This window comes from Hoplias malabaricus, chromosome 8 (assembly GCF_029633855.1).
Source record: "Hoplias malabaricus isolate fHopMal1 chromosome 8, fHopMal1.hap1, whole genome shotgun sequence".
Taxonomy (NCBI): domain Eukaryota; kingdom Metazoa; phylum Chordata; class Actinopteri; order Characiformes; family Erythrinidae; genus Hoplias; species Hoplias malabaricus.
Window position 1 is genome coordinate 10,766,961 of NC_089807.1, and position 23,317 is coordinate 10,790,277.

General features: G+C 40.1%; 3 protein-coding genes across 5 annotated transcripts in view; 1 reads left to right on the forward strand and 2 right to left on the reverse strand.

Moving 5' to 3' along the window:
- The first annotated feature begins 288 nt into the window (after positions 1-288).
- Positions 289-13,098, forward strand: sec23ip (SEC23 interacting protein). Of its 2 annotated transcripts, none has more exons than XM_066679931.1 (18): positions 289-486; positions 1,089-1,591; positions 1,660-1,870; positions 2,696-2,889; positions 2,981-3,070; positions 3,164-3,284; positions 5,635-5,724; positions 5,982-6,123; positions 6,280-6,485; positions 6,632-6,729; positions 8,004-8,165; positions 8,258-8,353; positions 10,708-10,881; positions 11,094-11,249; positions 11,628-11,730; positions 12,100-12,285; positions 12,385-12,553; positions 12,641-13,098. In XM_066679931.1, the coding sequence occupies exons 1-18, from the start codon at positions 357-359 to the stop codon at positions 12,720-12,722; spliced, it is 2,913 nt and encodes a 970-aa protein (XP_066536028.1). In that variant the 5' UTR covers positions 289-356; the 3' UTR covers positions 12,723-13,098. The 2 variants fall into 2 exon arrangements, with proteins under 2 accessions (XP_066536028.1, XP_066536026.1); XM_066679929.1 differs by having other exon boundaries at positions 290-486; positions 6,277-6,485.
- Positions 13,099-13,418: 320 nt separating this feature from the next.
- csgalnact2 (chondroitin sulfate N-acetylgalactosaminyltransferase 2) lies at positions 13,419-18,998 on the reverse strand. The gene is made up of 8 exons (XM_066679011.1): positions 18,819-18,998; positions 17,223-18,168; positions 16,604-16,820; positions 16,277-16,378; positions 15,345-15,526; positions 15,094-15,188; positions 14,908-14,989; positions 13,419-14,812 (listed from the first exon to the last, which is right to left on the reverse strand). Exons 2-8 carry the CDS (start codon positions 17,872-17,874, stop codon positions 14,520-14,522), a joined length of 1,623 nt encoding a protein of 540 aa, XP_066535108.1. The 5' UTR covers positions 17,875-18,168; positions 18,819-18,998; the 3' UTR covers positions 13,419-14,519.
- Positions 18,999-21,983: 2,985 nt separating this feature from the next.
- Positions 21,984-23,317, reverse strand: part of ret (ret proto-oncogene receptor tyrosine kinase) — a 30,027-nt gene continuing 28,693 nt past the window's right edge. For both annotated transcript variants that reach the window (XM_066678542.1, XM_066678543.1), the window contains one exon: positions 21,984-22,798. In XM_066678542.1, the coding sequence (XP_066534639.1) occupies positions 22,641-22,798 (158 nt within the window). In that variant the 3' untranslated portion in view covers positions 21,984-22,640. The remainder of the gene's footprint in view (positions 22,799-23,317) is intronic.

The window sequence follows — 23,317 nt, forward strand, 5'->3', positions numbered from 1 at the left end:
TGAGTTGCGACTAGACATCAGTTAGACCTGCTGCTGGCTCCAAAATATGAACATAATTTAAGATATACTCAATCATTCATACAATATCTTAACTAATGTCTAAGGCCACGGAGCGTTTGTCGATAGATTGGTTTGGTCTGCAACGTCATCTCGACTGAGGGGCCTCATTATTAAATCGTTATACAAACTGGATCGTCTCAGTCACCGCTCGCTTTCGTTTTATACACAGACTGTGGATGTTCTAATAATTAGCGGTTATACAGATGCCGATACGCCCCACTACGGTTCAGGAAACTGTTTACCGACCGGATCCGTTGCTCTTCTGAGCTACGTGTAACACAGAGAGAGAAGTGAAAATGGCTGAAAGGAAAAGCACGGCTACGAGCTCCAGCGCAAACCTGCTGTTCTCCACGGCGCCAGAATTCAACTTTAACCTGCCGTTTATTCCTGTCAGTCAGGCCACTGGGCCCGCAGTTTTATCCGGAGGTGAGAAACTGTGCGGGAAGTGGAAATGAGGGTGTTATATAAAGAGTAGTGGCTAGGTCAGAGGAAGATAGCAGGAGAGCTAACCTGGCTTTACTGACCATTTAACCTAAGAATGTAGAACATGTCAACGCCTGTCAGTAAATCAGCTTTAGAGATGATTGATCACTGTTCTGAGTTTCTGCACACATACTCTTTCACTAGACTGATAACAGCCTTAGTGTTTTGTTTAGTCAACAGTGTCAGTGAGTCGAGCTATCAGTCAGCTACTGGACATTTAAATCACTTGACCAAAACATAAGATCTCAGGCATTTTACTTTGCCTTGATGCTGAATTTGGGGAATAAAAGCCCAATTAACTTCTTTGCTCTTATTTTTTATTCTTATGCATTAGTTTGTATGTTGTTGTTGTTTTTTCTACGTTAAAATATCCCCAACAAAACATCAGCAAATGTAAATAACAATTAAAATGTCCCAAATAATGTATTCTGTAAAGGATTTTTACTTTGTTTCCCTTGTATAATCAACACGTAATTTCATCAGAGGTGTCAGATGTGTTTACTGCAATATTCACTATTGACTGTTCTTCCCCATTTTGTTGTAAGATGATTCGAGTGAAGTTGGAGAAGAAGACAGCTTTCTTGGTCAGACCTCAGCAGCCCCTGCTCAGCCGTCAACTTTCAGCTATTTTTCTACCCCTACAAACAACAGTGACCCATTTGCTTCAATAGGGCATCAGCAAAGCCTGCCTCCAACAACTGCAGTTGTTTCATCAGTGGGTCCTTCCCCAGTGTCCAGCGCTGCAAGCCTGCCACCAAACCCTCCAGTTTCCCATGTGAATCCTACTCAGCAATATGGCAATGCGGTTTACCAAAGCCCAATGGGCAGACACACTCCTCCACCCAGTGTAACAATGCCTCCGCCTCCTCAAGCCACGCAGCACTCCTTTAATCCATATCGTCACACAGCCTCAAGCAGCAAAGCAAGCCCTTACCTCATGGCACCTGAGCTACAGCAAATACCTAGACAGTCCCCTCAGCATTTGAACGCATACTCTCAGCCCCCACCAGCTCCGACATTCCAAACAGCACCTCCCACATTTGCTAAGGTAGGTCCTTTTTTATTGGATTGTTAAGCATGAAAGTATGAGGACTAATGGCAATATTTCTATTTTAGCCTCCCCTTTCACAGACACCTCCCCCACCCCCTGTGGGACCCAACATGGCTGGACCTCTGATTCCAACCAACCCCATGATGCAATACTCTTATAATGTCTATGAGCCTGTCCAGCCACACTGGTTCTATTGCAAACAAGTGGAATGCAAGAAAGTTTGGCTTCCCTTCAGTATTTTGGATTCTCTTCAACTGGAGGAGACTTTCAATTCTGGTAAGAGGGAAGCTGTTGTGTTGCTGAAGTCTTTTATCAATGTTGCATACTTTGATTGTGGGCTGGAGACCTTAAATATTTAAGTGCAGAATCAAAATACACAGACCAGCCATTACCATCACCTCCATGATTGTACATCCAGCATTTTTATTTAGGTCTACAATTTAAAATAAGCACGTCAAAGGACCAAAATACGAACAAGTGTATACATCTTTCTTCAAGAGAACAACAAGTGCTCTGTTGGCAACAGGTTGTTGTCAGTAATTACAGAGTAAGCTTAGAGTTAAAGAACAGAATTTCAGAGCAAGTGTAGGGTCAGGACATTTAAGCACGTCATCTGATTGAATGAAGGCAGAAACCATCTGTTGCTCTGCATACGTTTGTTTTCTTTCACCTTGTTTTTCAATGGTCGGGTACCCATAATAGCACCACAGAACAGGTATGATTTGGTAGATGAAACATTCTCAGTGATGGTGGTGGTGTTTTAGTGTGTGTGTTGCACATGTATGATTGGATCAGACACAGCAGATCAGCAAGGAAATGTTTATAACTGCTGGAAAAATATATTTCAGTGACAATTGCACATTTTAATGGATTGAGTTCAATCTGAATACTGCCATAAACTCGTTGGCTGAATGCAGTTTGGAAATATCTGCTCTTATTGCTTTGCTTGTGCACGTTTGTTTCTATGGTGCTTTAAAGGCAAAGTGTTATAGCATTTAATATTTTAATTTTCATATATTCATGCCTGAGGCTAATTCAAGAATTGCTTCACTTTGACTATTATGAGTGTTAAAAGCTTTTACTCGTACCTCTGCTATTTAGTTCAGCCAGATCCTGAGAGTGTGATTGTGTCTACGGATGGTGGACGCTATGATGTGCAATTATATGACCGCAATCGGACATCTGTGTACTGGGAGGAGGAGCCAACTGAGGTGCGACGATGTACCTGGTTCTACAAAGGAGACACAGACAGCCGGTTTATCCCCTACTCAGAGGACTTCAGTGACAAACTGGAGGTAGTACATTGGTAGTTATTTTGTTATTAGATTGTAATATTGCAAAATCATGTGAGTATGTGGGATGTGTGACGCTATTCCATTCATACAGGCTGAATATAAGAAAGCTGTAACTACTAATCAGTGGCACCGCAGACTGGAATTTCCTTCAGGGGAAACAATTGTGATGCACAACCCAAAGGTATGCTATTCACGTCACCTCTCTAATTATGAGATTTGCCATTCTCCTTTACAGACCTTGAACTAAGGACATCTGTCTTGCTTTCCCCCGCAGGTAATAGTGCAGTTTCAGCCATCAGCCATGCCAGATGAATGGGGCACCACACAAGACGGACAGACACGGCCCAGAGTGGTGAAGAGAGGAGTGGATGATGATCATGATGAAGTCCCTGATGGTGAGTAGACCTCTAGTACATGCAAAGCAGTAAACACATAAACTTTTAATTTAATAATTGAATGGGTATTTTGTTTTAGCATTTTAAATGAGCTGAAAGTGCATATTAAAGATCTTTAAAACATGGTCAGTTAGGTTTATTTATTTATTTGGTTTTGTTGGAGAGAATTTATGGCGGCACGGTGGTGCAGCAGGTAGTGTCACAGTTACACAGCTCCAGGGACCTGGAGGTTGTGGGTTCAATTTCTGCTCCGGGTGACTGTCTGTGAGGAGTTGGTGTGTTCTCCCCGTGTCTGCGTGGGTTTCCGCCGAGTGACTGTCTGTGAGGAGCTGGTGTGTTCTCCCTGTGTGTGCGTGGGTTTCCTCCGGGTGACTGTCTGTGAGGAGTTGGTGTGTTCTCCCTGTGTCTGCGTGGGTTTCCTCGGGTGACTGTCTGTGAGGAGTTGGTGTGTTCTCCCTGTGTGTGCGGGGGTTTCCTCCGGGTGACTGTCTGTGAGGAGTTGGTGTGTTCTTCCTGTGTCTGCGTGGGTTTCTTCCGGGTGACTGTCTGTGAGGAGTTGGTGTGTTCTCCCTGTGTGTGCGTGGGTTTCCTCCGGGTGACTGTTTGTGAGGAGTTGGTGTGTTCTCTCTGTGTCTGCGTGGGTTTCCTCCGAGTGACTGTCTGTGAGGAGTTGGTGTGTTCTCCCTGTGTCTGCGTGGGTTTCCTCCGAGTGACTGTCTGTGAGGAGTTGGTGTGTTCTCCCTGTGTGTGCATATTAAAGATCTTTAGAACATGGTCAGTTAGGTTTATTTATTTATTTGGTTTTGTTGAAGAGAATTTATGGCGGCACGGTGGTGCAGCAGGTAGTGTCACAGTTACACAGCTCCAGGGACCTGGAGGTTGTGGGTTCGATTTCTGCTCCGGGTGACTGTCTGTGAGGAGTTGGTGTGTTCTCCCCGTGTCTGCGTGGGTTTCCGCCGAGTGACTGTCTGTGAGGAGCTGGTGTGTTCTCCCTGTGTGTGCGGGGGTTTCCTCCGGGTGACTGTCTGTGAGGAGTTGGTGTGTTCTCCCTGTGTCTGCGTGGGTTTCTTCCGGGTGACTGTCTGTGAGGAGTTGGTGTGTTCTCCCTGTGTGTGCGTGGGTTTCCTCCGGGTGACTGTCTGTGAGGAGTTGGTGTGTTCTCCCTGTGTCTGCGTGGGTTTCTTCCGGGTGACTGTCTGTGAGGAGTTGGTGTGTTCTCCCTGTGTGTGCGTGGGTTTCCTCCGGGTGACTGTCTGTGAGGAGTTGGTGTGTTCTCCCTGTGTCTGCGTGGGTTTCTTCCGGGTGACTGTCTGTGAGGAGTTGGTGTGTTCTCCCTGTGTGTGCGTGGGTTTCCTCCGGGTGACTGTCTGTGAGGAGTTGGTGTGTTCTCCCTGTGTGTGCGTGGGTTTCCTCCGGGTGACTGTCTGTGAGGAGTTGGTGTGTTCTCCCTGTGTCTGCGTGGGTTTCTTCCGGGTGACTGTCTGTGAGGAGTTGGTGTGTTCTCCCTGTGTGTGCGTGGGTTTCCTCCGGGTGACTGTCTGTGAGGAGTGTGGTGTGTTCTCCCTGTGTCTGCGTGGGTTTCCTCCGGGTGACTGTCTGTGAGGAGTTGGTGTGTTCTCCCTGTGTCTGCGTGGGTTTCTTCCGGGTGACTGTCTGTGAGGAGTTGGTGTGTTCTCTCTGTGTCTGCGTGGGTTTCCTCCGAGTGACTGTCTGTGAGGAGTTGGTGTGTTCTCCCTGTGTGTGCATATTAAAGATCTTTAGAACATGGTCAGTTAGGTTTATTTATTTATTTGGTTTTGATGGAGAGAATTTATGGCGGCACGGTGGTGCAGCAGGTAGTGTCACAGTTACACAGCTCCAGGGACCTGGAGGTTGTGGGTTCGATTTCTGCTCCGGGTGACTGTCTGTGAGGAGTTGGTGTGTTCTCCCCGTGTCTGCGTGGGTTTCCGCCGAGTGACTGTCTGTGAGGAGCTGGTGTGTTCTCCCTGTGTGTGCGTGGGTTTCCTCCGGGTGACTGTTTGTGAGGAGTTGGTGTGTTCTCCCTGTGTGTGCGGGGGTTTCCTCCGAGTGCTCCTATTTCCCCCCACAGTCCAAAAACACACGTTGGTAGGTGGATTGGCGACTCAAAAGTGTCCATAGGTGTGTGTGTGTGTGAGTGAATGTGTGAGTGTGTGTGTTGCCCTGTGAAGGACTGGTGCCCCCTCCAGGGTGTATTCCTGCCTTGCGCCCAATGATTCCAGGTAGGCTCTGGACCCACTGCGACCCTGAACTGGATAAGCGGTTACAGATAATGGATGGATGGATGGAGAGAATTTTGGCTGAATGTATTAATATTGTAACAATTATTTAGGTGAGATGCCACAAGTGGACCATCTGGTGTTTATGGTACATGGAATTGGCCCAGTATGTGATCTGCGATTCAGAAGCATGGTGGAATGTGGTAAGATCTATGGACTTTCTAATGAACTCACAGTTATTTTAAGATATAAACTAATGTTTCTGTCTGCCTGTGAATTTGGCTACTCAGTAGCTGAATTCCAAATTAACCAGTGGTTTGTGTGCTCCTTAAGGTCAGAAAGTTGCAGATAGATCATCATTTATCACCTTTTACTGGAACTTGACATACATGTGACATTGGTGATGATATGGCCTCCTTTCATCCTTGATTTTCTTTTTATATTTTATGTACATGCACAGTGGATGACTTCCGCAGTGTATCTCTCAAGTTACTGCGTAGCCATTTCAAGAAAGCTCAGGATGAGCATGTCATTAGTCGTGTAGAATTTTTGCCTGTGCACTGGCACACCGCTCTGCACGGGGATGCTACAGGTGTGGACAGGTATGAATTTTACCCTTCAAATATATTGCACTGTAGATTAAAATAAACTGTTTCATGCCGGAATCCACCAGATATTTTTTGAAATATGATAAACTTGTACAAAAAAATAGTGAAAAAAGTTTTTTTTTTTGTCTTTTGAATCCTTTTTTTTAGAAGAATAAAAAAGATCACACTCCCCAGCACAGGCCGACTGCGACACTTTACAAATGAGACCCTTTTAGATGTGCTGTTCTACAACAGTCCAACCTATTGCCAGACCATAATGGACACTGTGGCTTTTGAGATTAATCGACTGCACACACTGTTCATGCAGAGAAACCCTGACTTCAAAGGTGGCGTCTCAGTGGCTGGACACAGCTTGGGTAGGAACAAGATCCTTGAAATTCAATGTTCATTTTCAGTCATTTTGTTTTAGGTCTGGGAAGCCTGGTAATACATTAAGTACACTGCATTTGTTTTGATCATTTTATTTTCTTTTATTCTAACCTCATGATTGTTTTGCTTGCAGGCTCCTTGATACTTTTTGACATGCTCTCTAATCAAAAACTTGGTTCTCCTTCTTCTGACTCAACTCCAAATGGAAATGTCCAGCCCGAAGTGAAGGAGGTAATATGCAGACTGTTGGGTAACAAAGGATAGAAACTGTGCTGAAACAATGTTGGTGCTGTGTTTTCAATTCCTTTATATGAGCACCATAGTCAGCTGTCCCTGACAGACGTCTGTTGCCTTAAATAGTTGACACCAGTGGTACGTGCACCCTGTCCAATTCACTTTAGTGGGGAGTTTCACTATATTGTGTGGTGCCTGATGGGTTGTGATGCAAACCACATGATGAGGAAATGTCTGCAAAATTGAACCAAAGAGCTGCTCTTAACATTAACCTATAGGTGCAAATGATTATTAATATTAGAATTAGTATGATTCAGACTCAGAGGCATAACCAAATAAATTTTGATTTCAGTTCGTGGGCAGTGCATTGGAGGCACATTTCTAAAGCATTCTGGCTGCAGCTTCAGTGAGAGGACTGCTGTTGCTGACACTAATTTTGATAATCTTGATTCTGGTAAACATTGAAAATGTGTACAAAATAATGATTAATGTTAGGACACGTTATATTTGCTGAATGTTTCATCTTGAGCATATCTTACTGCTGCTAGGAGACAGGTTGAAATCTGCATTGCTTATATTATTTTGATTTTTCAAGATTTCTGCAGAATTCAGTCAATGAGTATACAGACCTGTCATTTTGAGTGGTTTGGTATAAACTGGTTAAATGTAGCGATTCAGAACTCTTTACAGTGGTTGTGATGAGGGACCAGGGGTCATGTCATGTCTTTAACCTAAATGCAGCTTTTTTGTTTGCTTTCCAATACCACAAAAATGTTTAGTTTTTCCGTGTTTTAGGTGTGGATGAGAAATTAAATTGAATATTAATTAAATGCATCTAAGTATCCTTTTTCAAACTACCAATGTCACGGGTACTTGATGTAAGTAGTTTAATATTTGGCCCACTACTTTTGGAGGAGTGGTGCCAAATAACAGTGAAATGCAGCAAGAAAATTTGCAAGTGTATGCCTACAGTAAGAAGAGACTTGTGCATACTATAATGCACTTACCTGTAATTAATGTGTACCTTAATGTGTAATCTTTAAAAGGCACTGAAGAGAAATATAAACTTTGTTTGGCTCCTCACAACAAACGTTGTAAAAAATCATTTTGAGTGTGTTTATTTTTTCTAAAAAAATACCTGGTATATGGACCCAGTTGCTTAAATCTTAGCTACACTAGGTGGAGCTGTTTTGCATCCATTGAATAATGCTTTATTTTGTGGCTTGATTGCTGTTCTGTAGTGAGACAAATATGTTTTGATTGTGCTGCAGGTTAGTCCTCCTCTCACCCAGGCCATTGAGGCTTTCAGTCCGGCTGTTGCAGATGAGGGCAATGAGGAAGAATCCCCTGATTTGTCATCTGTTCTGGAGCAGCTGGGCCTGTCTGAGTATCTTAGCACTTTTGAACAGGAGAAGATTGATTATGAGTCACTGGTAAGAGCAGTCTGCAGTTTTCACACATAGATTAAAAAATTTCATACTGGTGTTAGTTTATGCTGTTTCTCTCCCTGTCTCCCTCCCTGTAGCTTATGTGCACAGTGGACGATTTGAAGGAAATGGGAATTCCATTGGGGCCACGAAAGAAGATTGCCAAGTTTGTTAAAGAGAAAGCAGCAAAGCAGGCATGCACTTCTCTTCTCTTTCTTCTGTACTATGGATGCACCGTTATTTTTAAAATACAGAAATTTAAGATACTCCGGATAGAATATAGCGTGTATTTTCATAATAATTTAGCTTTCAACCAACTGTAAGCAAACAATAAAATGAAAGGTGTCTTCTGAGAAAAATGTTTGCCCTTTTATAGACTGGCCACAACATTTAACCCTCTTTTTAAAAGTAAACTTAAGTAAATATATTTTAGGTAATATATTAATTCAAACTAAAGTAATAAATAAATGAATGCATGTTAACTTAAAGTAAAAAGTTAAACACAAAGAGATACCAGTGGAGCTTTAGTCGTATACATTACTAAAACAGAGTAATACAAAATTGGATACAGAAATACACAATACAGACACAGTGTTCATTCATTCATTTTGGAAAACACCCAAAATTAAATGCCAGCATAAAATAAATGCATTAGAATTGGTCAGTTTGAAATATCAATCGAAATATCAGCCCAATGCTGATTATCTTTGAAAAATTATTTATCTGCTTATACCGATGCAGTTCTGATATGTTTGTGCATCACTACTCTTTACTGTCTTCTGTTGGTTACCTTGCATCTCTTACCTTACATTTTTGGATTGAAGGAGAAATGATTCCTACAGTATTGGAGAGACCAGTGTAGAGTTAGGGAGATGGTATAGTGCAGTGCTAAATGATACCAACCAAGTTATGGAAATAAAGGCTAAATTGGTGAAGGCTATTAGTAGCATTGATAGATCATGTTTGCCAGGGAAGTTGAAATTTGGTGTCTGACGTTTGGCTTACGTTTGGCTTATATTAGATAGTTGTTGACAGTTTATGATGTTTCGATCACAGAAGTAGAGAGGATGGAAAGGATTATGAACTATAAGAAAGTGGCTAGGAGTGCCACATAAGTAGTATGGGTATGGGAGAGGGGTACAGGAGCTACCACTCACAAGTTTAGTTGAGGAATTTAAATGTGCAAAGGTGAGTCGCAAGATGATTTTGGCAGGAACGAAGTGGAAACCACGAGTGGCAGTGCAGGTAGCCAGGAGTTCATTAGAGCTAAGGGATGTGATTGGCCAAGTGCAGTATGGAAGAGTGGGCCTTGGGTCAGGTGATTCATGGAAAGTTTTAAGAAAGGCCCCATCACCAGAGAAGGCAAATGATGACTAGATTTATTTGTGAAAAGGAAAAGGAGGCACGGTGTGCAACAGCAGTGTCACAGACAAAACTAGGCCAGTGGCTTTGCTGGGAAAATCTAGAGAAGCAGAAATCACTTGGCAAGAATTGTGGGTGATGAAGGCAAGTCATATTAAGTTTTTGCTCGGAGCAACTTATGATGTTCTTCCAACTTCACAAAATCCTGGACAGTGGGTAGTTGAAGACCCTAGTTGTAGATTATGTACAGGGTTTGGCACGCTGAAGCATATTCTATCAGCATGTAAGGGTAGTTTGTTGAAGGGAAGGTCTACATGGAGACATAATCAGGTGCTAAGATTGTTAGCATATTTGTTGGACAGCAAAGGGTTAGAGATAAATGCATTGACAAGTTTTGTGCGTGAGGCGGACTTGGTGGCTGAGGTGGCAGGCACTTGTAAGACCAGTAGAGATAGATGTTAGGGGATTTGTAGCCAAGTTTGCCATATCCCTGCTTTTGCAGTTCAGCATCAGGTGCCAGAAATTTAAGGGCATTGGTGAAGGATTTATTAGAAACAGCTGAAAAGTCTAGTCAATGGTTGTGGATAAGGAGAACACAGACTAGTTGGGGCAATGCACTGTAGATGTGCTGTTGTGGTGGTTGGTGATGTAGCATGTAAAGATCACATGGAACTGTTGGCATTGAGCATGCATTAACAGTGCGAGTGGGGCTAGGTACAGCCCTATTCACCAGGGAGGCCAGTGTGGATTTACGGTTGTTGATGCTTAAGGGTAAGGTAGGACTGTGTAGGCTTGGAAGGGGGTGGATCTGGGACGCCAGATTACACTGTTGAGCCTTCTGGAGGTGTCGTGAGCTTAATTCAGTGAAACACTGACAAGGGCAGGTGCCTGCCTCTTCCCTATGAAGAGCTAGTGATGCAGTGGGTGGCTAGGGTACTCATGTGAAGGGCTCAATGAGTAACCGTCGATGTTAAGGGTAGCTGGTTGCTGATCGGATCATAAACAGCCACAGCAATCTTGGAGTGTAGCTGTAGGATTGGTACAATAGAAATTATGTGGCTGGAAGTAGGAAGAGGCTGGGGTGTGCCCTATATGAAGCTCTAATGGATTGGTATAGGACATCTTGCATGTTATCTTGTGTATGATTATAATGTGAAGTATTTCCTCTTTCACTTTTTCATTTAAGGCTGAAAAACGGGCTGCACCAGAGAAAACTGTGACTAAAGAGGAAGTTAAAGAGGTCTCAGCACCTCAACAGGTTGGATCAGTCACAGATGTTGCCAACATAAAAGTTCCAGTGGGCAGGACGATGTCCTCTATTCATGTGGATTATAATTGCTTTGAAATTGGTACTGGCCAGGTAAAGTTCCAGCACAATCCATGCTCCATTACATTGCCAGCTGTAGTGTTAATGCCTATAGTTTTACTTTCATGATGTTTTAATTTTGTTATAAAATGTTAATAAGGAGTTGAATCTCTTTTGATTATTGGGTTGAAGTGGAAGCCAGCAGTCCTCTTTGTGGTATTAGTATATTCTTATTACCTCTAACCTGAAAAAGATTTTTCCTATAGGTGTCTGTGGTTTATCATTCTCTGGATTTTGAGCCTATGAATTTCTTCGCTCTTGGTTCTCCCATTGGCATGTTTCTGACCGTACGAGGTGTAGAGAAGATTGAGGAGAACTACCATTTTCCCACCTGCAAGGGCTTCTTCAACATTTACCATCCAGTATGTTATTTTTTTAAATCATGTATGTCTTTACGAAGCCAAACAAATAATTATTCATATAAACTCACATTGTCTGTTGAAATTGTCCATTGTTCTATGATTTATTATAAAGCAAAGCCACTCTCATTTGTAACTGTCTTAACTGTATCTGTCTTTTTACATATTTATTACTTCATCTGACCTTTTTCTGTATCAAATTATATAATAATTGCCTTTTTTCTTGGCCTTTAAATATTTTATTATAATGAAGAGGATGAGTCTGGTATAAATTGAACATTGAATCACAAATATCTAAATACTTATCCATGTATTGTGTACATTTTTATTTCTTCATATTTCTCTAATTATCTCTAAAAATCTCTAATATGCATTTCTCAGTTGGATCCAGTGGCATACAGGATTGAACCTATGATCTTACCAGAAATAGAACTGGACCCTGTTTTAATTCCACATCATAAAGGGAGAAAAAGACTTCATCTTGGTATGAATGAGACTTTTTTCCATTGAATTTAATCATAAATGTGGTATAACCCCTTAAATCATTTTTTACATTGAAAATTAACTATTTAAAGAGGTCATTATCCACTAGCATTTACTGTTGAAGCACAGTGAGTAAACTATTACGTTTGACCCAAACAACATTCCTTCTGCCAGCCCCTCCTGGTTGCAGGAAGGTTAAAATTGTAGCTGACACTTTGCAGCTTAATGTACATTCCTGAACTAAAATTGTGCTGTAAATAAAACCCTTGGATGTTGAAGACTTGGCTTGGAATTTTTAGTATTTAAAATATTTAAAGTGATTTAACTAAACCTGCACCAGATTATATTTTATTGCCTATTATATTTTTAGAGTTAAAGGAGTCTCTCTCCAGGATGGGTTCTGATTTGAAGCATGGTTTCATCAGCTCTCTGAAGACTGCCTGGCAGACGCTGAATGATTTTGCTCGTGCTCACACCTCTTCCATTCAGCTGCATGAACAGCTAGCAATGGTGGCTAGTCAAATAAAAGAGGAAGAAGAAAAGCAAAAAGATGAAGGTAAGACTTGGACACCTGATGTAATTCATTTTTGCTTTTGGTTACGTTTGGTAAATGATGTGAATCACATTATTATTCTAAATGCATATCTTTACATAGATGCCAGTAAGCTAGTAGTGGAGACCCCCGAACCCCAGAAAGAGGAGGAGACTCAGGTGAAAGTGGGAATGCTGAATGGGGGGAATCGCATTGATTATGTCCTGCAAGAGAAACCCATTGAGAGCTTCAATGAATACCTCTTTGCTCTCCAGAGCCACCTGTGTTACTGGTATGTGGAATATAGCATTATGTACAAAGTGGTATGTATATATTTAATTAATGTTATAAAATAAACTACATTTTTTTCTGTTCCCAGGGAATCTGAGGACACAGCACTGCTAATTCTTAAAGAGATTTACAAGAGTTTGGGCATACGTCCAGAACAGATAATGCACTAATGTGATGATTCTACAAAAGTCAAAGCATATTCATAACAATTCAGCCGGTTTCCAATGCTCCAGAAGGATGTCTCCACATTTTTTTTATTTGCTTTGATTTTCTATTCTTGTAGTTTCTTGTATAAATATGAATACTTAAGTATTATTCAATATGTCTTAAATTAAGAAATAAAAAATTAAATAGTGGATTTAAACACCACCTCACATCTGCATTTTATAGCGCGGTGGAATTTTGAGTGTAGTTATATTTCATCAGCCGTGCTATTAACTGAAAACTCACTTGGTTAAAAATGCAAATCTGTTCCTTTCTGGTTAACTAATAGCAACATGTCACACAATAAACTGATTTACTACCACCTGTCTTCCTGTGACTGAGCGCGTTAGTCTGAACACTTGACTTCTCTTTGAAGTCCATCCATCCATTATCTGTAACCTCTTATCCAATTCAGAGTCACGGTGGGTCCAGAGCCTACCTGGAATCACTGGGCACAAGGCGGGAATACACCCTGGAGGGGCCACCAGTCCTTCACAGGGCAACACACACACTCACATTCACTCACACCTATGGTCACCTTTGAGTCACCAATGTGTGTTTTTGGACTGTGGGAGGAAGCCGGAGCACCCGGAGGAAACCCACACAGACACAGGGAGAACACACCAACTCCTCACAGACAGTCACCCGGAGCGGGAATCGAACCCACAACCTCCAGGTCCCTGGAGCTGTGTGACTGCGACACTACCTGCTGCACCACCGTGCCGCCCCTCTTTGAAGTCAATTTATTAATTAATTTATTTATTAAAAAATAAAGCACATATTGTATAGAAATCCTAGTGTACTGTTAGGAACTATTTTATTAATTAATGTGAATGATTACATACTGGGCTCAACTGTTTCTTCCTCTTCATTTATTTATTTTTTTTCCAAAAAGTGTGAGAAATTGATCATTGACAGCTGTAACATGCAGTTCCATTTCAGATTCTATAAGAGATTTAACTGTATCCTCACTAGAAACTGTGATTAATGTTTATTAACCACTGTCAGCAGATTCTATACCAGCTCTGAGGAATCAGACATCAGCATTTGATTATCTACAGTTGGCTGAATAAAATTGAATGACACAACTGTGTCATTAAACACAGTGCAAAGGCTAAAACTGACACTTGCTGAATAGTCATTGGTCATGCTTAAACAACACAAAATAAGGGTTAGGGAAGTTCAGTATGAAAACAGTAACCAGTCTGCACATTCCATAACATTCCACATCCATATTCAGTCACAACTGATTGTCTCTCTTAGATTTACATTTACGTTATACCGTGGACCCTTATAACAGTGCAGAAAAAAACAACAACAGTATGGCTCCATTAATAAAAAATAAAATTAAAAAGAATAACCTTGCTCACAACTCTGACAAGGTGACTGTATTAGGCCAAGGATCATGTGCTTTAACTTAAAAGCACCGTCTGGTAAGATTCTTTTACACCTTTCAACAACGACACGTATCGAAGTCAATGGACCGCATACAGAGATTTCAGAAAAGAAATCACATTGTGGTCCACAGGTTCGCTATATATTTAAATAAAGCACTTAAATTAAATTTGAGTTCCCAAACACACTGTCTTTTAGTAGGTGCTTGGGTTTATTTTTAATCTGAATTAATTAAGATTTAGTATTCTGCATTAGCTTAGAAAGTTTGTTGATATCACAACATCTGGACAAATCTCAAATGGCTAACTTTTGCACAACAGCAGTCCATGAATTCAATGTGCTTAGTTTCAGCAGGTTTGACAACCAGCTCAATCCTCTGCCTTAATCTGAGTCTTGTAGGCCTGTTTGCGAAGATGATTTTCGATCTCCTCTCGAAACACCAACATGCCCAAGTGAGAGTGCGAGGCCTCATTCATAGCTTTGGACTGGATGCACATGCGATACTGCTCTGGAGTAAGCTCATCTACACACAGCTTCTCATGCCACAGGTGAAACAGACCAGACACAGGGGTGCGCATCACTATCAGATCACTCCGTAGATACTTTCTGTATAAATGGACGTCCTCCACTCCCCAGCCTTTCACTTCCAGATCAAATCCACCTTAAATTTTAATTCACAGAAAAAAAAATCATGCTGTTATTAAAAATAATTTGATTTTACTTAATTTTAGTCATTTCCATTAAAATGCAACTTACCAATGTTAAGGAAATCAGAGCGGTACTGGCAAGTCATTCCAAATCCAAAGTCCCGCCAGAATCCAGTATCTTTTTTATGAATCTGTAAATAACATTATGTACATATGCGTCTTGAGACCATTTACCAAATTGCATGCATTTTCAGACCAATGTCATTTGGTCTAAGATGATGAACTGGTTACATACCAACTGTTGTTCAACGGATGGAGGCAATTCAGCATTTCCATATACTATGGCAGGATTGTACAGACTAAACACTACAGGGTAGAAAACTCGCTTGCCTTTATAGGAAAGAAAATGAGAGAAGATACTCAGAAAAACAGAACAATCTTTTAAAACTCCACTTTATATCGTATATTGTCATCCTTACCTAGGTTGCTGTATATAAAACCAAATCACAAACACCTTTAAAGGGGGCAGCTTCTGAAATGACATACCTGGTGCTGTATTGAGGCGACAGGTGTTGAGGAACTCGAGTGTGAAGTAAATATCTACATCACAGAAGAACATCAACACATCGATCCCTTTCTTCCACGCATGAGCGCCAATGTCCAGCCCCCTCCCACGGGAAAATTCCTCATCCACAGGGATAAGCGTGTAATTGGTGAAGCTTTCCTCACTTAGAAGAAAAATGAGCAGTAGTTATAGTTACATCAGTACAACTGATAGACGATATTCCACTAGTGCTGGTCTTAAGGAGGGGTAGTGTCCAACAATTTGAAGACTCTCTGCTCAACTCTTCTGAAAAGTAGAAGGTTTATTGGGTGATTGAGTATGGAGTAATGGGAATTTCCAAAATGTGGTGGACACTGACCTTCCAGGACCAGCGCTTTTTAACAAGGCTCTAGAGTAAGATGACTTATAAGCAATATTAATAAACTGTAAAAATGTCTGCTCAGTTCTCAGAATGTTTACTGCATGTACAGGGGTTGGACAATGAAACTGAAACACCTGGTTTTAGACCACAATACTTTATTAGTATGGTGTAGGGCCACCTTTTGTGGAGGGAATGTCTTGGGAATGACATATACAAGTCCTGCCCAGTGGTCAGAGGGATTTTAAGCCATTCTTCTTGCAGGATAGTGGCCACACTAAAATGACAAGTGTTTCAGTTTCATTGTCCAACCCCTGTATTTCCTCAAATATTGCCATGGGACTGCTCAAACAAGATGGCAATAGGTACAAGTACACGTAATGTCTCAGGACTAGGTTTGTCGGTAAGCATGCGCTTCTTTTTGACATATCAGCTTATACCTTAGTCCTTAGATCCACCTGCCTTCCAAAAGCTGTTACACCCTTTTCTACCCACTACTAAGATTGCTTCATTTAACTGGTTATACTTTAAATAAAACTCCTTCAGGGCACTAACCTGGACATTTTTTGTAAAGATGACTTTACATCCTGTAAACCTTCTTCCCCAAAATACACTACTGTAAGATACACTCGCTTGTCCTGTTGTATACAAACGTCCCTGTGGAAAAACAAATATGTTAAATTGATTCATACAACATGCAATGGAGTCTGGTTTATTAATCTAGAATAACTGTAAAGGAAACTAACTAAATAAATAATAAAAAATAAAGTTAAGTTTAATTTAAAAATAATACAACCAAGACTAATCTATAATTCAGCATTCCTGGACTGAACTAGGTTTATGCCTGACCACAAAAATGGTAAGTCAATACAGTATATTCACCTGAAATTGTGTAGGAACTGAACAAAAGCTTCAGTTCTGCCTGACAGAGGCACTATAATGTTAACGATTGTGCTGGCTGTGTCCACAGATGTGCTCCTGACTTTCATCAGGGGACCAAATGGACGGAAGAGGGTGACATGTCGGAATTCGTGGGAATTCTCTTTTGCAAAGTACAGTTCATACAGTGTGCCTTTGTCACGCTCAGTCCTGTAAAGCCCTGAAAAGCAGAGCACACAAACAAATCAAAAATGCAGAACTAGGCAAAGTCTTCCTGGATCTTGTCTATTACTCAAGTTAAATGTGGGTAATATGACAATATGTTATCATACACTGACAAATGTCACAAATGTTTGTGTATACTGGAGAAAACTAGTTTACTTAAAGAACAATTACTAACTGCATGTCTCATCACAGAGAGCATCTTCAGTCCTGTTTAACTAAACTCATGTTAAATGTTAAGTACATCACATTATAACTCTAATGTGACACAGCTGTAGATTAAGTCTTATCAACTTATGAAAATGTCTTCAAGTATTTTTATCATCTTGTGGTATTTATAGGGAAATATAACACTTAAATCACAAAGACATGACCAAGATCCCAGTTGGCTAGTTCTTACCCTCCACAAAATGACTGTCTGTGAAGGTCTGTCTCTGCATTGGCATGTCATCCTCCTGACCATCCTCTTCATCCGGGTTGTTTATAATGTCAAGGCCTGCCTCAATCACCTCTACCAACTCGTCCCGCCGATCTTTGCGTACAGGCTTTTCCTCAGGATGCCGAGTTAGGCCCATCTCCAGCTGGTAAACCTTCAAAGAAGTGAAGCTCTCAAAGGGCACTAGAGCATACTCACTGGGGAACCTTGCCCCAATACTCACTTCTGCCTTATCAATCTGTGAATGCAAGAATTCCAGGAGGTCGCTGGGTTCTTGGTCTTTGCCATCGACCAGGCTTTGTGGACCAGCAATATCTTTCTTCTCTTGCAAAGTCTTCAGTTTGTCATTCATCTCCTGTAGCTCCTGCTTCAGCTGTGCAATCTGTCTTTTAAGGCTGGCAGCTCGACTGAGGTGGCGCTCTTCTTGTTCCTGAAGAAGGGCCTGGTAATACTCCTTTCCATAAGGCTCTCCTCCAAGGCCAGGAAGCACATGACTTACATCAGCAGGCGGGGTGCACTCCAGTAGATAGGCAAAGAACAGCAGCATAAACAGCAAAAATATGCCCAGGAGAAGCCAGCGAAACCGCCCCTGTAGCGTCAACCCTCGTCTGGGCATCGCTCAGAGAGAGGCAGCTGTTTAACAACCAGGGCTCTTCATTTTTGCCATGGCAAAACCTCACTTCATGGACAAAGGGAATTAATCCATTACTCATTTATATTTTCATCTTCTGGAATGAACTTTCCACTTAAATTAAACTGCAGTTGTAGTGTCACATATCTTTTGCAGTCATGCTGCATTTCTAAAAACCTAAATTAGTAAAATGCAGATTCCTCACAAATATGCAAACACGCTGTTGAGAATCCTGTTTGTTCATCTCGACCGGTTCTTAAGAACACAGGAATGTGTAACCTGAAAAATATGAGGAAACAGTCTAACCAATATAGAAATTTTGCAATAAATAAGAACATCGCCACAAAGCCATGATGACCAGAGTACTGAATAATGTTTAAGATTAAAAACGTTTACATTTAATGAAAGAATAATTCAGCATGTCCTTCTTGATAGTTTGCTAACAGCTTATATAAAAAACATGAACCACAAATCACACGCCAAAGGTGCAATAACAAACCCCAAAACAACATTAACTTCGACCAAATGTGATAATTCAGTTTATTTCCATTCATCCTTGTATTGTTACAGTAAAATGAAAAGATGAAGTGGACAAAACTATTGTAAGTGCCACAAAGAAACGGTGTTTTCAAAAACTTATTCCAAAAAAAGGTTTGCAAACTATTTGAACTTTAACGGATTTCGCCAAGATTCAACTGTTAAACATGTTTAGGTGTCTAACGGCTTTATGTCAGTCGAGACTGAACACATGAAACGGAAATCGGCTTCTTTCCCGAATTTTCAGCTCCACCATAAAAGATTCAGATGTATATTCTGTTCACCAGCTGAGGTGGAGCATAATAATGTTGTATGAGTAAAGCAGCGTCAGTGAAGAGAGCTTTATAAACAGAGAGAGGGAGTGAGTGAGAGAGAGAGAGACAGATACTCACAGATAAGTTCTGTTCTTCATAAAGCTTTAAGACTGTAACTTTGTAGCTCGCTCGCCGCCGGGGCTGCCTCGATGTTCACGGTGTTAACAGAAGGAATAATCTTTGTTCTCCACAAAGCAAACATGAGAACTAAACGCCACGGGGCACAAAACACAGAAGAACAGAAAAATGGGGGCTGATTCCGACAGGCTTCCCATGAAGACTATTTCAAAATAAAAGCACGGATTTTAAAGTCACGTTCTTGTCCTCGATTAAAGCCCAAATACGTATCTGTGGTAGTGATATATAACAAAATAACGCACTTCGAACTTATTAAAAAAAATATATATATATAAAACCAAAATTATATCACAACCCCAGAGCTGTGATAATGCAGATTTTTTATGCTTCTCATCATTTATCACAATTGCTTAAAAGCATAACCTAATGAACAAGCTCCTATAGTGGGGACTGTGTCTCTCTCACAACACCCAAGGCTGAAGTGTCTTCAGCAACTCAAATGTCATTGTATGCTGAAATGCTAAAATCATGTTTCACGTTTTCACATTTCACATATGGTTTCTTCTTCTTCAAAACACCTAAAGGCTTCAAGGCTATGTTTAGAGAAGTTTTATGACTCACAGGTAAAATGTGGATGGTTCCTACAAATACTTTATGGTATAGAATTTGTACCAAGTTGTCCCATTTCCACAGATTATTTGTATTATTTGTGAACATACATTCACACATATGCAAATATATGCAAGTTGTAGGCAAAATTGTGTCCATCCCTGGTCAATGTCTGTTTTGTTGTTTTTCTAATGAAAAAATGAGTCCATATCCTTTCTTGGATATGTTAGAATACTAAAATAATTTATAAAAAAAAAAATAATCACAGAACCTGTGCACTATCATGAAAAATGCCATTCTTACATCTGTTCAAATATTAATAAAATTAAATCTCTTTTAATTTGTCCAGGGATTCTTCTCTCATTCATACATGTCTTGTTTTGCATTGAAACAACATTTTTTGGTGAATCTAAAAATATTTTATAATGTTAAAGATATTCTTTAGAAGTTATAAGAATTAAAGTTCTCAGTCCTTTTGATTTGAATATTTAGACTGATATCGAAATGAGAGTTCATAGAATATTCAAAAATGTTTTCAAAGAAAAGAACAAAATCCCTTTCTTTAAAGCAGGAAAAAGCTCCCTATAGGTTTGGGTCCTCTTTGCTGCCTTTGTCAGCAAATGCTTTTAAAGGGAAATTCCAGTTTCAGAAAGTTGTGTCTCAGTCATAGGTCACGAGTCCTTCAACAGGAAATGGACTGGAATCATTCCTTACAGCAGCACCCAAATGTGAATGAGGAGGAAACAACTAAACATTTTGAAGTGGCCTGTTACAATCCCTAATCAGAACCCTTACTATCTCTGAAAAGAGTTGAAATGTGCAGTTAGAAAAAAAAGGCACCAATTTCAAACCTGGGAGAACTGGAGTAGAAAAGTGGTTACAGAAAGTGCTTGATTAATTTTTTTCACAAAAGGCTATGCTACAAAATATTAGGCCAATAGTCCCAATAATTTTGTCCATATCACATGTATTTTTATATACTGGGCAGTTGTGGCCTAATGGAGGGCAGCTATGTCCTAAAGTTTAGAGAAGGGGGCTTAGGACCTAAAGTTATTGATTCGATTCCCATGACTGACAGGGAAAACTGGGGACAGTGGGAGTGAAGGAACAGCACTGTCCTCCTCCCTCAATCAATGGCTACGGTGCCTTTGTGCAAGCCACAGAACCCACATCAGCTCCCCACCACTCTGTGTGTTTGTTCACAGAACCTTAGTGAACTAGTGTGTGTGTGTGTGTGTGTGTGTGTGTGTTTTCACTGCACCAGATAGGTAAAATGTAAGACACATTTTGGCGTACATTGTACAATGACAAATATTTGCACATTTGATTTCATTGTTTAACATATTCAGAATTTTCAGTCTGTTGTTTCAATATGAAATCAAAAAGGATAAAAAGCAATTTTTCAAATTTTGTTATAAAACCCATTTGCAGAAAAGTTGGGACACTGCAAAATGTAAATAATGCATTATAATGAAAGAATGCAATGATGTGAAAATTATTTAAACTGTATATTTATTTGAGAATTGCACAAATTTCAAATATTGAAACTAAAGAATTGTATAGTGTGTTTTTAAGCGTGCATTTGCCCACAAAATATGTAATGGGATTATTGGCAACAGGTCAGAGAAACAATTTGATTTAGGACAAGCATCTCAGAGATGCTGAGACTTTCAGAAGTAAAGACAAACAATGATTGCAACAATTCAAGAATAATGTTTCTCAAATGTATTGGCTAGAAGTGATCTTTGGGCACTGCATTAAAAACAGTTGATTGTGTAATGGAAAACACTGCATGGGCTTAGAAACTCTTCAGTAAACCATTGTCTTTAAACACAGTTTCTGTGTTCAGTTGCACCCACAAATGCAAGTTAAATTCTGTCAGGCATAAAAGGAACTATATATAATCAGGGGCAAGAAATGTTCCCTGCCTTCTCTGGGACCAAGCTCATTTAAGATGGACTGAGGAGAGGTAGAAAAGTTGTCTGTGATCCAACAAAACAAAATTAGAAATCCTTTTTTGGAACTCATAACTGCTGTATTCTCTAGACTGAAGGAGAATGGCACCATGCACCTGTGGCGGCATGGTGGTGCATTAATGCACACGCCATGTGTGACTTGCACATTTGTGAATGCATTATAAAACAAAAAGAGAAACCCTGTTTGTTTGAGCACTTGAAATATCAAACCAGAATGGTGAAATTTTTCACTTTTCAAATTACAGCAACTGGTCTCCTCAGTCCCAAACATTTACAAATGGTTGCTTAAAAAAAGGTAATGCCACACAGTGGTAAACACCATACATGTCCCAACTGGGACATGTGGCCAGCATAATTAAAATAAAGTTTTCAATGTTTCAATATTTAAAATGTAGTCTTTGTACTATTTTCAATGAAATTTAGGGTTTAAGGTTTAATTTCACATCATTGAATTCAAGAGCCTTAATATATTCATATGAACTTTAAGGTAAAGCATAATAAAGAAGAAAGAGGCAAACATTTTTAAGTTTTATTGATTGCAAATTAATGATATTATAACAATATAACAAGGAATCACACTCATCTGCGTTGTTATAATTGTTGCACAAAGAATGTCTTCACAAGGAAACATTGGTGGTCAAAAGACATTAGATTTGGTGTAACCATAGTTTCAGTTCACTTTATCGTTTCCAGAGGATCCACAGAGATTCTTGACATGTTGACATGATGTCTGACAAATTTCAGTGGTATACTTCTTTTGGCAAAATGTATATGTTCCCATCACTCTGTAGAAACATTTCTCTAGATGACATTTGCATTCATTCTTTGTACAGTCATTGGCAAAAATCTCTAAGTGTTGATGGTAAAGAAGCTCCCTTTAATTTCTGGGCTGGAATCAAGGTCTTTTCTGTCTTGCATTTATAAGTGGAGGCTATAATAGAAGCAGCACAGGCACTTGAAGACATTTAACATGGACATTAAACTGTGTACACAGTCATGCAGTGATACAACATGGCCAGCAGGGCCTTGAGGTAATGATTAACATACCTACAAGCATGTAACATTTTTTAATAATTCCAGCCAATTTGCAATGTATCACCTCTTTCCACAGAGTGCTCATGCAACAGAAAGAAAAGGGAATCAACTTTAGCATCATGTAACTTATGTACAGTTTATAATACATTTACATGTCTTCCCTTCTTAGTTATTTCCAACATGAATCTCAAGGTCTGCATTTTTAACTATCAAGCTTGTCCATAATTTTTGCGGGAGAAGGCAAAGCCATCCAGTTTGCATAAACACTATCATTGGCATATCTTGTAAAGACTGGGTTAGTGGCATCAAGTCTGTTGAGCTGTACCGGGCTCTTCTCAGGCCAGTTCGGGTATGACATGCCTAAAAACGAAAACATATCATTTTTTCTGCACTGAGGAAAAAGTTGTAGAGTGCAGACAGTAAGGCTCTCAAAAGAAACTCTGCAGTTCATTTTGAAAATACATAACAAGGGTTAAAATCAAAATGGCATTGCCCTGATGCAATGACAGAAGTCTGTGGTCCCAAAATTCAAAAGAATTCTTATCACATTCATGTCAGTAACCCAGTATGATGGCATTATTTATACTTTGTCCCATTAGCTCCTAAAATAGGATGTAGAACAAAGGGGGGTTTTTCGTTTTAAACTATTTTTCACATTCCTAGATTGTTTGGACCTTTGGATGGCTGCAGAGAAACACCTTACTAATAGCCATTTTATTGCTGAATACATTAAAGGTATAACTATTAGGTGCACAATTACTGGGATATTGTAAGCTAAGAAAGCCTTGCACACTCCTGTATAATGGAAGAGTTTAATTCAAAAGCCTTACTGCTTGTCTATTCAGCATTTCTGAGTCCATCTATAGAAACACTTAATTT

Excerpts from the sequence above, each read along its gene's own strand:
- csgalnact2 (XM_066679011.1), bottom strand. The coding sequence starts at position 17,874 with ATGCCCAGACGAGGGTTGACGCTACAGGGGCGGTTTCGCTGGCTTCTC. Across the intron at positions 16,379-16,603 it reads CAGTTCCTACACAATTTCAG|GGACGTTTGTATACAACAGG; the intron begins GTGAATATACTG and ends GTTTTTCCACAG. Across the intron at positions 15,527-16,276 it reads TCTTTACAAAAAATGTCCAG|TGAGGAAAGCTTCACCAATT; the intron begins GTTAGTGCCCTG and ends TTTTCTTCTAAG.
- sec23ip (XM_066679929.1), top strand. The coding sequence starts at position 357 with ATGGCTGAAAGGAAAAGCACGGCTACGAGCTCCAGCGCAAACCTGCTG. Across the intron at positions 3,071-3,163 it reads TTGTGATGCACAACCCAAAG|GTAATAGTGCAGTTTCAGCC; the intron begins GTATGCTATTCA and ends TTTCCCCCGCAG. Across the intron at positions 12,554-12,640 it reads CAGAGCCACCTGTGTTACTG|GGAATCTGAGGACACAGCAC; the intron begins GTATGTGGAATA and ends TTCTGTTCCCAG.